This window comes from Chlorocebus sabaeus, chromosome 1 (assembly GCF_047675955.1).
Source record: "Chlorocebus sabaeus isolate Y175 chromosome 1, mChlSab1.0.hap1, whole genome shotgun sequence".
Taxonomy (NCBI): Eukaryota; Metazoa; Chordata; class Mammalia; order Primates; family Cercopithecidae; genus Chlorocebus; species Chlorocebus sabaeus.
The window spans coordinates 8,558,922-8,574,321 of NC_132904.1; the positions used below are offsets into that span (position 1 = coordinate 8,558,922).

Consider the following 15,400-nt stretch of genomic DNA (forward strand, 5'->3'; position numbering starts at 1 on the left):
TTTTAAAAAATTACAGTCAGGCGCGGTGGCTCACGCCTGTAATCCCAGCACTTTGGGAGGCCGAGGCGGGGAGATGACAAGGTCAGGAGATCAAGACCATCCTGGCCAACATGGTGAAACCCCGTCTCTACTAAAATACAAAAAATTAGCCAGGCATGGTGGCACGCGCCTGTAGTCCCAGCTACTCGGGAGGCTGAGGCAGGGGAATCACTTGAACCTGGGAGGCAGAGGTTGCAGTGAGCCGAGATCATGCCACTGCACTCCAGCCTGGTGAATGAGCAAGACTCCATCTCAAAAAAAAAAAAAAAAAAAAAATTACTAACTATTCACCGAAAACATCTACAATGACTGACTCAGTAGCAATAAATATCTGAAGTACTCAAGCTGTAGTCTCTAAATAACATTTCCTACTAAGAAAAATCAGGACTCCTTGTAAAGCTGTCGGATTTCAGATCTGGGGCAGAAAATTTACTAGATGAGTCTAGAAACATCTTTTCAGGCTGGGCGCTGTGGCTCATGCCTGTAATCCAGCGCCGTGGGAGGCCGAGGCAGGTGGATCACCTGAGGTCAGGAGTTCGAGACCAACCTGACTGACATGGAAACCCCATCTCTACTAAAAATACAAAAATTAGCTGGGCGTGGTGGCATACCCCTGTAATCCCAGCTACTTGGGAAACTGAGGCAGGAGAATTGCTTGAACCCGGGAGGCAGAGGTTGCAGTGAGCCGAGATTGCACCATTACACTCCAGCGTGAGCAACAAGAGCAAAACTCCGTCTCAAAAAAAAAAAAAAGAAGAAAAGAAATATTTTTTCATATCAGATAGCAAGGAAGCTATCACAGGCTACTGCAATTGCTTTTTATTATTATTATTATTTTTTTTTTTTTTTTGAGACGGAGTCTCGCTCTGTCGCCCAGGCTGGAGTGCAGTGGCCGGATCGCAGCTCACTGCAAGCTCCGCCTCCCGGGTTCACGCCATTCTCCTGTCTCAGCCTCCCGAGTAGCTGGGACTACAGGCGCCCGCCACCTCGCCCGGCTAGGTTTTTTGGTACTTTTTAATAGAGACGGGGTTTCACCGTGTTTGCCAGGATGGTCTCGATCTCCTGACCTCGTGATCCACCCGTCTCGGCCTCCCAAAGTGCTGGGATTACAGGCTTGAGCCACCGCGCCCGGCCTTTATTATTATTTTTAATAGACATAGGGATCGTGCCATTTTGAACAGGCTGGTCTTAAACTCCTGGCCTCAATAAATCTTCCCCATTCAGCCTTCCAAAGTGCTAGGATTAGACGTATGAGCCACCAAGACTCATATATTGGAATTGTGTCAAAAGGACTGAAGAACTAACATGAAGAGGTTCTCCCTAACCAAAGATGAATAATTTGAATTTCAATAAGAATAACTATAATTGATTAAAACACAGCTAATATATTTAAATCCATGCATTCATTAAGATTTTTTTAAAACTCAGCCAGGTTTGGTAGTTCATGCCTGTAATTCTAACACTTTGGGAGGCTGAGACAGGAGGATCGCCTGAGTTCAGAGGTTCAGGACCAGCCTTGGCAACACAGCAAGACCTTGTGTCTACTAAAAATTAAAAAAAAAAGAAATTAACTGAGTGTGGTGGTGCACGCTGTTAGTCCTAGCTACTTGGGAGGCTAAGGTGGGAGGACTGCTTGAGCCCAGGAGTTTGAGGCTGCAGTGTCATGCCACAGCATTCCAGCATGGCGACAGAGTGAGACTCTGCCTCAAAAAATTGTTTTCTTTTTAATTAGCTGGGTGTGGTGGTGAGTGCTTATAGTCCCAGCTATTTGGGAGGCCTAGGTAAGAGGATCCCAACTGATAGGGGGGTTGGTGGGAGAAATAGTAGGTTTATTGGTTTATTCTGAAAGCCAGCAAGACTGAGAGGATGGTGCACTAGCGTTCTAAAGTACCATTTTAAGTCAGTACAATCTTAGGCTCTTTCTATGTTAAGGGCAGGGAAGAGGAGGAGGGTGTGACCAAGAGGTACCCCACGGCAGACATCTGGGCAGCAGCGAGGGGCCGAGGAGGTTGGGAACTTCTTTGTCCTTGGTCCAGTCACAATGCTCCTATAAATGTTTAAGAAAACATAGTTGTTTACATACTTCTTTAACCCCAGACTAAGTTTTAAAAACTACATGATTGCTGTTTTTGCATATTAGCTCAGTGCTCTAAAGCTTACGGTAGCAAAAAATTAGAAGTCCAAATGCCCATGGCCAGGCGCGGTGGCTCACGCCTGTAATAGCACTTTGGGAGGCCGAGACAGGCAGATCACCTGAGGTCTGGAGTTAGAGACCACCCTGGCCAACATGGTGAAACCCTGTCTCTACTAAAAATACAAAATTAGCCAGGCGCAGTGGCTCATGCCTGTAATCCCAACATTTTTGGAGGCTGAGGCAGGTGGATCACCTAAGGTCAGGAGTTTGAGACCAGCTTGGCCAACATGGTAAAACCCCGTCTCTACTAAAAATACAAAAAATTAGCCAGGCGTGGTGGCAGGCACCTGTAATCCCAGTTACTCACGAGGCTGAGGTAGGAGAATCACTTGAACTTGGGAGGCAGAGGTTGCAGTGAGCCGAGATTGTGCCATTGCACTCCTGCCTGGGCAACAAGAGCAAAACTCTGTCTCAAAAGAAAAAAAAATACAAAATTAGCCGAGCATGGTGACACATACCTGTAGTCCCAGCTACTCATGAGGCTGAGGCAGGAGAATCGCTTGAACCCGGGAGGCGGAGGTTACAGTGAGCCGAGATGGCACCATTGCACTCAAGCCTGGGCGACAAGAGAGAAACTCCATCTGAAAAAAATGAAAATAAAAATGTCCGTCTTCAGGATGACTAGATAAACAAACAGTGGTATATTTACACAACAAAACAGTATACAGCAGTGAAAAGTGAATTAACTGTGAAACAGATGAATCATAGTAATATGTTGAGTGAAAAAAGCAAGTAACAAAGGACAACAAATCATATGATGCCCTCTACATAAAAGTTCAAAACTGGCCGGGCGCGGTGGCTCACGCTTGTAATCCCAGCACTTTGGGAGGCCGAGGCTGAGGTCAGGAGTTCGAGACCAGCCTGGCCAACATGGTAAAACCCCGTCTCTACTAAAAAAATACAAAAATTAGCCAGGAGTGGTGGTTGGCCCCTTTAATCCCAGCTACTTGGGAGGCTGAGGGAGGAGAATCACTTGAACCCGGGAGGCGGAGGTTGCAGTGAGCCGAATGACACTGCACTCCAGCCTGGGCGACAGAGCGAGACTTCATCTCAAAAAAAAAAAAAAAAAAAAGTTCAAAACTAAGGAAAACCAAAAAATATATTGTGTAGGCATGCAGATACGAGTAATTTTTTTTTCTTTAAAATACAGAATTCTGGCCCAGGCGTGGTGGCTCATGCCTGTAATTCCACTTTGGGAGGCTGAGGTGTGAGCATCGCTTGAGCCCAGGAGTTTGAGACCAGCCTGGGCAACACAGGAAGACCCATCTCTAGTTATAATTAATTAATTAATTTAAGAAAATACAGAATTCTGGCCCAGCATGGTGACTCATTCCTGTAATCCCAGCACTTTGTGAGGCCAAGGTGGAAGGAAAGTTGAGCTCAGGAGTTCAAGGACAGCCTAGACAACAAGGTTAAACTACTTCTCTACAAAAAAATACAAAAACTTAGCCAGGCATGCTGGTGCGCTCCCATAGTCCCAGCTATGCAGGAGGCTGAAGTGGGAGGATTGCTTGATCCTAGGTGGTAGAGGCTGCAGTGAGCCACTACACTCCAGCCTGGGCGACAGAGCACGAGCCTGTCTCAAAAAATAAATACATACAATACAATACAATACAATGCAATGCAGAATTCTGCACGGTGGTGGTCCCTTAAGTTTTGCAATGCGTACACGGGTGTTTATGGTATTAATTTAAGTTATAAATATACATGAATTTTAAGAAGAGGATCCATGCAAGGTTTAATGATAATTGTATGTCATCCATTCGGTCAACTGAAGTCGGCCTTCCCCGCCCCCTGCCGAAAGTAAATACTTTTCTAATCAGGGCCAGCCACTGGAGAAACTGAAATGAGTGGGCGGGGTGCTAACTCTATTTTCACTTTTCTCTTCCTGTTTCTTCAGAGCCTGGGAAACAAGTCAGAATTTCCAATCTTTTCCAATTCCCACATGATTTCCTAATTTAAGACGAATTCAGAGAAAATAAGTCTTTCTCCATCTGGAGAAGACTCCGCCCCCTGGAGCATCCTCCTTCGGGGATGAGGCCTGAGGTGGGGCTGCGCCAGCCCCAGCCCCCACAAGGACGCGCCTTGGGCTTGGTCTTGGGGGAGCTACCCGCACTGTGGGGTCACATGACAGAATTAGTGGTCAGCCCTATCTGGAGGTCCAGGGCAAACACAGGCGGGGGCAGTGGGGTTGGGGGTTGTGGCCCTGCTGATTCGAGTGTCCCCTGTGGGTCCCGGACCTTCTGAGACACAAGCGCCAGGCTTCAGAGACGAAGCTCTGGGGTGTACCCCTGGGGACCCCCTGCTCCCATAGCCGCTGAGGGCCGGCAGTTTGGCTGCATCGTAAGCTGGCGCTTTAGCTGGAGAGGGACGAGCTCTCGGCCAACTCGCCAGCGGGAGGGCCTCAAGTCGTCCCATCCCGGCTCCGCAAAGCTCCCTGATGCACTGTCAGGCGGGGAGGTCCGGCCGCTCCCCTTCCCCTACAGCCGCATCTAGAGTGGGGTAGTTGGACATTTTAACGTGCTTCTGAGACAGTGACCACCGAAAGGCACCTTTAGCGATTAGGAAACCCGCGTGGAGTTCAACCACCCGGCCTCTGCGGAGCAGAAGGCCGGGCTGGGCCTTTCCCTGCGCAGGGCGGGCGGCCGCAGCCCCGTAGCCCGGGCTTTGCTCCAGACCCGGCCCAGAGTGACATCACCAAACTCCGCCGATCGGTGGGAGGGGGCCCTGAAATCCCCTAAAAACAAAGTGAGTAATCGGCGGACCCGCCCTCCAGGCGGGGCCGGGACCCGGGAGCTAGCCGAGCCACCGGGCACACCAGCCTCTTCGTCCCCGGCGACGCGCGCACTTGGCCCCGGCCCCCGGCAGCGACTGTGCGCGCGGCCTCTTCGTCCTCCGCGCGGCGCGCACTTGCTCCCGGCCCCTTCGCCGGGCGGCGGCGGGGCAGCGCGCAGGCGCGGCCGGATTCCGGGCAGTGACGCGACGGCGGGCGCGCGCGGCGCATTTCCGCCTCTGGCGAATGGCTCGGCTGTAGTGCACGCCGCGGGCCCAGCTGCGACCCCGGCCCCGCCCCCGGGACCCCGGCCATGGACGGTGAGGTCGCCCTCTGACCCCGCGGGGTGGCCGCGCCGGGGCCGCCCCGGCTGTGGCGGGAGCCCCCGCGCCGCTTTCCGCCCCTTCCTGCGCCGACAGGCGCTGCGCAGGGAGCGGTCGGCCTGCCGGATGGTGGCGCGGGGCGGGGCAGGCGGGGAGGGGTCTGACTCAGTTTCCCCTCTGGGTGGAGGGGGGCCCTTGACTCAGCATCCTCCCTGGGTGGGGGAGCAGAGGGAGCCTTGACTCAGTTTCCCTCCACACCGTCCATGGGGGCAGCTCTGGCTTCGTTTCCCTATTAGGGGAGAACGCATCTGATTCAGTTTCCTCTCTGGATGGAGGTGGGGCGTGCCCTCCCTCAGTTTTCCTTATGAAAGTACAACAGGCCCTGATTCGGCTTCCCTTGGGAGAAGGATTCCTTACCCCCTTTTCCCTCAAGAAGCAGGTGTTTCTGGTTCCTTTCCTCCACTCCTTAGTTTCACCGCAGGTTCTAGGAAGCAGGTCCTTACTCAGTTCCCCTGGGAGGGAGCCTGGCTTCTCTACTCTGTGGAAAGCAGATACCCCCTTGTGAGGATGGGCAGTGGGTGTGTGCTGACCCTGATCTCTCTCCCCTTTCAGAACTGTTCCCCCTCATCTTCCCGGCAGGTAAGTGGCCCCCGCAGCGGTCGGGGAGGTGTTCCCTGGGGTAGGGCAGCGGGGGCAGCTGTCTAATGGGCCTGCGGTGTCCCCTGGCAGAGCCAGCCCAGGCCTCTGGCCCCTATGTGGAGATCATTGAGCAGCCCAAGCAGCGGGGCATGCGCTTCCGCTACAAGTGCGAGGGGCGCTCCGCGGGCAGCATCCCAGGCGAGAGGAGCACAGATACCACCAAGACCCACCCCACCATCAAGGTCAGCACTGCACCAGGGTGTGCGGGGAAGGGACTGTGGAACCCTAGCCCTCTGTGTTTGGGAGTCAGGTTTGGATGTCTGGGCCTCTGTACTTTGGACAGATCAATGGCTACACAGGACCAGGGACAGTACGCATCTCCCTAGTCACCAAGGACCCTCCTCACCGGCCTCACCCCCACGAGCTTGTAGGAAAGGACTGCCGGGATGGCTTCTATGAGGCTGAGCTCTGCCCGGACCGCTGCATCCACAGGTGAGCTCCCTGCAGGCTAGGAGGCCCAGCATGAGGGGACAGGAGGCGGGCTATGAAGCAGCCGCTACAGTGTTACTCCTTTCTGGACACAGGGCAGAGTTGCTTACTCCTTGCTCTGACTCAGCTCTGCAAGTAAACTCCCTTTGTCTTGAAATTATCTATTTGTATGTCTACTGTAGCACAGATAAGAGCTCCAGGGGATATGGATGGGTCCCTAATCACTTCTGAATCCCTGACCCCTGTAGCTGGAAGGACAAGTCCCTCAGAGTCACGTCTCTTGTTTGAGAAAGAAAACCACTGAACCAACACTCTCCCCTGGAGGTGACATTGCAGTTGACAGAGACAGGCCTTAAAAAAATATACAGGCCAGGCATAGTGGCTCATGCTTATAATTCTAGCACTTCCGGAGGCCAAGGCAGGAAGATCTCTTGAGCCTGGGAGTTCAAGACCAACCAAGGCAACATAGTGAGACCCCATCTCTACAAAAAAATAAGAAATTAGCTGGGTATGGTGACTTGTGCCTATAGTCCCAGCTACTTGGGAGGCTGAGGTGGGAGGATCACCTGAGCCCAGGAGGTCACCGCTACGGCAAGCTATGATTGTACCACGACACTTGGGTAGCAGAGCGACACCTTGCCTTTTTTTTTTTTTTGAAATGGAGTCTTGCTCTGTCCCCAGGCTGGAGTGCAGTGGCGCAATCTCAGCTCACTGCAACCTCTATCTGCCGGGTTTAGGCCATTCTCCTGCCTCAGCTTCCTGAGTAGCTGGGGCTACAGGTGCCCGCCACCATGCCCGGCTAATTTTTTTGCGTTTTTTTTTTAGTAGAGAAGGGGTTTCACCATGTTAGCCAGGATGTTCTCAATCTCCTGACCTCATGATCTGCCTGTCTCAGCCTCCCAAAGTGCTGGGATTACAGGTGTGAGCCACCGCACCCGGCCCAACACCCTATCTCTTAAATAAATACACAGATAAATAAACAAGGTGCTGTCAGAGTAACAATTTCAGTCCTGAAAATAAAACAAAGTCATAGGATAGAAGGATAACCTGGGGTGGGGGAGTTACGGGAGCTGGTGTGATGACTTTAGATTGGGAGGTCAGGGAAGGCCTCCCTCAGCTAAGACTTGAATGGTGAGAAGGAGGAGAGAAGTAGGAAAAGAACATTCCAAGCCGACCAAACAAGTGCAGAGGCCTTGAGGTGGGAATGAGTGTCCTGTGTTTAGAGAATGGAAAAGAAGTCCCTGTGGTTGTAAGCAGGGAGCCCACAGGGAGGCTGGCAGAGGCGGGGGCACGGAGGTGCTTGTCAGCTGAGGGAAGGGACAGGGTTCATTGCAGCACAGTAGGAAGCCACTGGAGGGGGTTAAGCATGGAGCGATGGTCTGGGGGTGGGTGGGGGAGGAAGGAGCAGGCTGGGCAAGGCAGGAAGGTCCGGGCTGTGTGAGAGACAGTGGGACAGATGGCTGGGGGTGCTCAGTTTCCAGAACCTGGGAATCCAGTGTGTGAAGAAGCGGGACCTGGAGCAGGCTATCACTCAGCGCATCCAGACGAACAACAATCCCTTCCAAGGTGAGGGCTACCCTGCCTGCCGCCCCCACACCCTCTGCCACCCTCCCTGGCCCGCCTTTCCTGCATCTCCCTCATTGGCCAGTACACGGTAAAGATGGACTCTTGGTGCCCATTCAGTACTCTCCCACTTTGCCATTGGGAAACTGAGGCCCAGGAGGGGACATGACATTCAGGTCACAGTGGTGTCACTGCTGGGTTCTGCCTCCTCTAGGACTTGTGTTTTACACACTCGCCAGCGGCCCTCCCAGAGCAGAGCTCCCTGCCCCCACTGGTCACACCTATATCCCCACTTCCCCTGCTCTCCTGATCACCTGTTTTCTTGCCAGTTCCTATAGAAGAACAGCGTGGGGACTACGACCTGAATGCTGTGCGGCTCTGCTTCCAGGTGACAGTGCGGGATCCATCAGGCAGGCCCCTCCGCCTGCCGCCTGTCCTTTCTCATCCCATCTTTGACAACCGTGAGTAGTGAGGGAAACACAGGAAGGGGAGAGGGTGGGCCTGGATAGGAGGAAGGAGGTTGGGGTGAGTGTGGCCTGCAAGAGGTGCTCTGGCTTCATCAATCATCTTGTGTATTCATCTTCTCTTCTGTGCCCAGCTCTTTGTTGGCTGGGGAGAGAAGGCAAAGAAGACCCAGAGCTGTCCTTGAGGTGTAGCTCCGGCCTGGCAGGGAGTTTAGCAGGGAGTCTGATGGGAAATGGGCATTCAGTATCGTGTGATGAGAAGGTGGTGTGCCCACAACTGTGATAATGACTCTAGGAAATGAACTCCCAGGAACAAGATAGTGTTCGAGAATGATGCTTCAGTGATGGAAGCCCGCAGATGAATTGGGCTGACTGATCAGCTGCAGTCTTTAATTAAGTAACCAGCAGGATGAATGGAAATAAAACGACTCTGGAACCCCAAAGATGGGAAACCAGGATAAACTGGGGGTCAGGAGGGAAGGGCTCATTGCCAAGGTGGGTATGGACTGACCTTAAAGATTGCTTTGGTCAGGTGGAGAAACAGTGTGATCAGATTGGCACTCACTGGACTATAAGCTCCGTGGGAGCAGAGGTTTAGGTTTTGTATGTGGTTGTATTCTCCTTGCTTAGATCAGTGTTGAGCGCCCAGTAGGCAAATACTTGCTGAATCGGTTGGGGTGAGGAGCTAATAAGAAGGTCTGACTTTGGCTGCAAAGGTGTAGGTGGCAAGCTCTGGGCAACCTTGACTTGGGGCTAGGCAGGGAAGTTGCATCTCCTGCAGGCCGCCCCGGGGACCTCTGGTGGCTCAGGTCATCCTTCCTTGTTCTCACTGCCTTAGGTGCCCCCAACACTGCCGAACTCAAGATCTGCCGAGTGAACCGAAACTCTGGCAGCTGCCTCGGTGGGGATGAGATCTTCCTACTGTGTGACAAGGTGCAGAAAGGTATACATCAGGAGACAGGGGTGGGCTCTTGGGAGCAAGGGGTGAAGCTGAGCAGAGACGGGGCGTGTCAGGCAACTGGCTTTGGATACTTCCTCCTATGCCTCAGGGGCCTCAGGTGGGCCGAAGGGTGATATTAGAAGACAAGCATCAGAAGTTGAGGGGGAGACCGTGGAGGGTTAGACACACTGACCCACACTGCCACCCCATCTCCTGCAGAGGACATTGAGGTGTATTTCACGGGACCAGGCTGGGAGGCCCGAGGCTCCTTTTCGCAAGCTGATGTGCACCGACAAGTGGCCATTGTGTTCCGGACCCCTCCCTACGCAGACCCCAGCCTGCAGGCTCCCGTGCGTGTCTCCATGCAGCTGCGGCGGCCTTCCGACCGGGAGCTCAGTGAGCCCATGGAATTCCAGTACCTGCCAGATACAGGTACACAGCTGGGATGGCAGCATCAGGGCAGCTGGGCTCTGCCATGAGAGAGGCCAAGACTGCATGTCTGGGGCTGTAGTTGAGGGCCAGAAGCTGGAGTCAGAGCTTGGGATTTATATGGTAATTGGAATCCATTTCTTGCCTCATTTAATGATAAGGATACCTCAGGCGTTGAGCTAGTACTACACATCTGCCCCATTCCAGGCATTTCACTGGATTACCTGATTTTAATCTCATGACCATTTTGAAGTAGGAGATAGTGTCCGACTTGCCTGGGTTCACGTGGCTAGTAAGTAGCAGAGTCAGCATTGGAACCCAGGCCATCTGGCTTCAAGGTCCTTTTGCCACACTGGTTGTCTTGTCACTACCATAGAGCTCAGCCACATTTTGGTCAAGGTTTGAATATCTACTTGGTACCAGGGCCTGTGCCAGGTATTGTGAATACAAAAAATGAGTAAGACATGCTCCCTGCCCTCAGAATCTCAGTCACTTGAGGAAGACAAATGTGCAAAACAGATCCTTAAGTCACAGAATGACATGTGAAACAGAGGTATGTGCAGAGCAGCTCGGGGGCACGGTGGCCTCCGGGGAGCTGGAGACGGCTGCATGGAGAAGGTGGCGTTGAAGCTGGAGAAAGACACGGAAGTGTGTTCTCTAGGCAGGTGGCCCAGCACCTGGAAGGGAAGGGGTATTGGCAACTGCATGGCCTGTTCGGGGGCATCTTCGTGGTTTGAGCTGATGTTGGGCAGTGAGCAGGCTCAGAGAGAGGCGGGCGTGATTAAGCTGAACGCCTCTAAGCAGAGAAGTGACAGGAGCAGATTTGGAAGTTGACTCAGGGGGCCACATGTAGAAGATCAGAGACGAACAGACTCAAAGCGGGGAGGCCATTCTGGAAGATGTTGCTGTAGTCCAGGAAAAGAAGATGCGGCACAAACCTTGCAGAAGGAATAGCAAAGCAAGATCACATCTCCGCCACTGTCCTCAGTTACCCTTCAGCCCTGCAGCCGTTTTGCATCTTATAGACCAAGCTCAGTCTCACCTCAGGACCTGTGTCTAGCTATTGCCTCTGCTTGGAATGCCTGGCCCAAGGTTTTAATGCAGGTGGCTTATGCCAGTCCTTCTCTGACCTCTAAATTAGTCCTTCCTTCTAAATTTAGACTGCCCCGACCTCACTTCTGGTATTGTTCCCTCACCGTATCTTCCCTGGACCACTGTCACTTGAGATTTTCTGGTTTGTATATATGGTGGTGTCCCTCTCACTTTTTCACTAGGATGCCAACTTTTTGGGAGCAGACACCTTGTGTGCTTATGGCCACATCCCCAGTGTCTAGAAGGGAGGCTGGCACATAGTAGGTGCTTGATAAATATGTGTCAAGTTAGTGGTGGGGAGTGAGAGAAAAGAAGGTAATCATTCCAAGGTTTCTAGCTTTGGTGACAGGGCAGATGGCAGATGGATGGTCAGGAAATACAGGAGAAAGAACCCAGTTTTTGAGGGATGATGAGGTTGTCTTTGAATTAATGGAATTGAGGTGCTTTGGAGCTACTGAAGTACCATTGTAATTAGAAAGACAGTTCTGAAAGCTCCGACTAAAATACGAAACCATTACAGATAAGAATAAGAGTCTGCTGAAGTCTTAAGGCAGTTGTGCCCCAGCTGCCCCAGAGTGGCAAGAAATTCTCACCGCCTTGGGTGGAGGCTGACAGTGAGCCAGGACGTGAGCAGTGCAGGAAGGCATGAGCTGGAGGCTGGGACCCCCCAGGGCTCCTCTTTCCCCAGAGCACGGCCCCTGTACTCGGCCTCGCCATGTGGCCGTAGAGGGGCAGATTCAGCCAACAGAGGCCTCCAAAAGCTGTGGGATTCTCAGAACTGCTGGGTGTCATACATCCCTTCTCACTGGCAGAGGAGGTTGGGAGAACGGGTCTTGGGAAAGCCTGGCTCCTTGCTTTCCTCCTGAGGGTCCTTTGAGAGCGTTGGGGGCCCACCTGAGGAGAGCAAGTCCTACTTCTCCTCCTTACTTTCCCAGATGATCGTCACCGGATCGAGGAGAAACGCAAAAGGACATATGAGACCTTCAAGAGCATCATGAAGAAGAGTCCTTTCAGCGGTGAGATGGGGACCGGGAAGGACAGAGAGAAAGGCAGCGGGCAGGGAGGGGACACCTTAGGGCTGAGAACTGACCCAGCCCTTGCCCTACAGGACCCACTGACCCCCGGCCTCCACCTCGGCGCATTGCTGTGCCTTCCCGCACCTCAGCTTCTGTTCCCAAGCCAGGTAAGGATTTCCTTTTGTCCTGCTGGAACGACAGGTTCAGCTGAGGAGCAGTGGAGATGCAGACTCTTGGGCCCCATTACAGACCTACTGAATCAGAGGCTTTGAAAGGATGGCACAGGAACCAGCGACTTCTGGGATGCTAATGCACGCTTGAAGCCTGGGAACCACTGTGCCAGTTAAATCCTGTACTGGGTATCTTGGGATTCAGAAGTTAAAAATGCAGAATCGGCCAGGCACGGTGGCTCACGCCTACAATCCCAGCACTTTGGGAGGCCGAGACGGGCAGATGACGAGGTCAGGAGATCGAGACCATCCTGGCTAACACGGTGAAATGCTGTCTCTACAAAAAATACAAAAAATTAGCCAGGTGTGGTGGCGGGCGCCTGTAGTCGGGAGGTGTGGTGGCGGGAGGCTGAGGCAGGAGAATGGCGTGAACCTGGGAGGCGGAGCTTGCAATGAGCCGAGATCGCGCCACTGCACTCCAGCCTGGGCGACAGAGCGAGACTCCGTCTGAAAAAAAAAAAAAAATGCAGAATCTCTGCTTTCATCTCTCACTTGAATTAGGGGGAACAAAAATCACTTCTGAATTAGCAAGACGTATGTGCCGGTGCGAGGCTCAAAAACTGACAAGCTGTCCACCTGAGGCCGCTGCTCACTTGGTACTCCATGGGCTCATTGCCTCTCAGGACTTAGTTTTTCAGCTGTAAACCGAGGAGTCCAGCTTGTCTCTCAAAGTGTCCCTTCCTTTAAAAGGCTGGGAGAGTTTTGTGGGCTTGAGTAGTCAGGGAGGACTCCAACGTGGAGGTGTGGCTAGAACTGGACCCTACAGGCTGGGTCAGATGGGGTAAGAGGAAGGAGATAGGGTGTTGGCAGTGACTTCCTAGAGAGGGATTGAGCCTAGGCGCCATCAGGAGGGGCTGGGGTAAGAGGACAGGGTGGATCTCTAGGGTTTTCTCTGACCCCTGCCTCTCTGTCTCTCTCCTCCAGCACCCCAGCCCTATCCCTTTACGTCATCCCTGAGCACCATCAACTATGATGAGTTTCCCACCATGGTGTTTCCTTCTGGGCAGATAAGCCAGGCCTCAGCCTTGGCCTCGGCCCCTCCCCAAGTCCTGCCCCAGGCTCCAGCCCCTGCCCCTGCTCCAGCCATGGTATCAGCTCTGGCCCAGGCCCCAGTCCCTGTCCCAGTCCTAGCCCCAGGCCCTCCTCAGGCTGTGGCCCCACCTGCCCCCAAGCCCACCCAGGCTGGGGAAGGAACGCTGTCAGAGGCCTTGCTGCAGCTGCAGTTTGATGATGAAGACCTGGGGGCCTTGCTTGGCAACAGCACAGACCCAACCGTGTTCACAGACCTGGCATCAGTCGACAACTCCGAGTTTCAGCAGCTGCTGAACCAGGGCGTACCTGTGGCCCCCCACACAACTGAGCCCATGCTCATGGAGTACCCTGAGGCTATAACTCGCCTAGTGACAGGGGCCCAGAGGCCCCCTGACCCAGCTCCTGCTCCACTGGGGGCCCCGGGGCTCCCCAACGGCCTCCTTTCAGGAGATGAAGACTTCTCCTCCATTGCGGACATGGACTTCTCAGCCCTGCTGAGTCAGATCAGCTCCTAAGGGGTGATACCTACCCTCCCCAGAGCACTGGGTTGCAGGGGATTGAAGCCCTCCCAGAGCACTTACGGATTCTGGTGGGGTGTGTTCCAGCTGCCCCCAACTTTGGTGATGTCTTCCTTGGAGGGGGAAGGCATATTTTATTCTTTTATTGGCAATATCTGTATCTATCTCTCTTTTTGGAGGTGCTTAAGCAGAAGCATTAACTTCTCTGGAAAGGGGGAAGCTGGGGAAACTCAAACTCTTCCCCTATCCTGATGGTCAGCTCCCTTCTCTGTAGGGAACTATGGGGTCCCCCATCCCCATCCTGCAGCTTCTAGTACTCTCCTAGAGAGAGAAGCAGGCTAGAGGTAAGGCCTTTGAGCCCACACAGCCTTATTATCAAGTGTCTTCCATCATGGATTCATTACACCTTAAAATAACGCCCCAGGTACCAGCCCTTATATGGCACTGGCATTGTCGCTGTGCCTAACACCAGCGTTTGAGGGGCTGGCCTTCATGCCCTACAGAGGTCTCTGCCGGCTCTTTCCTTGTTCAGCTGTGGCTGACGGAAACCAGTGGAACAGCGCTGGCTCTCAAGGATCCAGAGGGGGTTTGGTCTGGGACTTCCCTGCTCTCCCTCTTCTCAAGTGCCTTAATTGAGGGCAAGTTGTTAAAGAGAGTCGGGGAGAGCAGGCTGGCAGCTCTCCAGTCAGGAGGCATAGTTTTCACCGAAGAATCAAAGCACTTGGACTCTTGCTCTTTCTACTCTGAATTAATAAATCTGTTGCCAAGCTGGCTAGAGATTCGCTTTTTTTCAGCAGACACTGAGCACACACTTCGCTAGTCACATCAGGCCGGACATTGGTGGTAGAGAGCTGGGTGAATGCGTGCACTGTCCTCTGAGAGCCTGCAGTCTGAGAATGCCCTTGGAAACCCCGAGTTACTGTCCAGTGGATGAAAACGGGCAACTAAGGCAGGAGTCCTAACACACCGAGAGCCTAGTAGGGCGCAGTGACTGTGGGGATTGAGCAATTTCAGGAGTCTTCCAAGAGGCCCCATTTGCTCCAGGTCTTAGATCGGCTGAGAGTGGATCTCGCAGAGGGACTAGCCAGCGTCAGAGGTAAGAGAAACGATGTTCGAAAGATTTGATGGGGCCAGGAAATTTGGACTTAATTCCTTGGGTGGCCCAGGGAGTGTGTGCTTCTCTTGGGGAATGTGTAGTGCCAGGTAAAGATCTAGCCTGCCCCACCGATGCTTTGATACTCTGTTCTGGGAGGAACGGTGAAAGCTTCAATCCACAGCCTCAGGAAGCCAAAACAAAGGCCCAGCCGCAGCCCACAGGGCTACAGCTGGACGTACTTCCGCTTTGCCCCAGCGCAAGCTCAGAGCAAATAGCGCTGGCCGGCTTGGTACCCCCCGTTCTCGAGTGCGCAGGCGCACAAGGCGCCCTCAGCGACCGGAGGCCGAGTCCCGCATCTGGGGGAAATCCGCGCCGAAGCCGATGGCGTTTCCTCTGGGCTTCGCACTGTTGCGGGAGTACAACAGCAGGGGAAAAGGAGTTATCGTCAGCAGGACGCATCCCAAAAGTCAGCGAGTCTCCTAGGAACACAAAAGGCACTGGGTGCAGGCTCCCATGGGCAGCGTCTGCGAGACTGCAGGCCGACTGCGTCGATGAAGTAGAGC

The 15,400-nt window shown here is 53.4% G+C and overlaps 1 protein-coding gene across 1 annotated transcript; it reads left to right on the forward strand.

Moving 5' to 3' along the window:
* Positions 1–5,021: 5,021 nt before the first annotated feature.
* RELA (RELA proto-oncogene, NF-kB subunit) lies at positions 5,022–14,513 on the forward strand. Its single transcript, XM_007983705.3, has 11 exons — positions 5,022–5,326; positions 5,942–5,968; positions 6,059–6,210; positions 6,312–6,460; positions 7,932–8,023; positions 8,350–8,481; positions 9,323–9,427; positions 9,644–9,856; positions 11,881–11,961; positions 12,054–12,128; positions 13,116–14,513. The coding sequence occupies exons 1-11, from the start codon at positions 5,320–5,322 to the stop codon at positions 13,736–13,738; spliced, it is 1,656 nt and encodes a 551-aa protein (XP_007981896.1). The 5' UTR covers positions 5,022–5,319; the 3' UTR covers positions 13,739–14,513.
* The last annotated feature ends 887 nt before the right edge of the window (positions 14,514–15,400 follow it).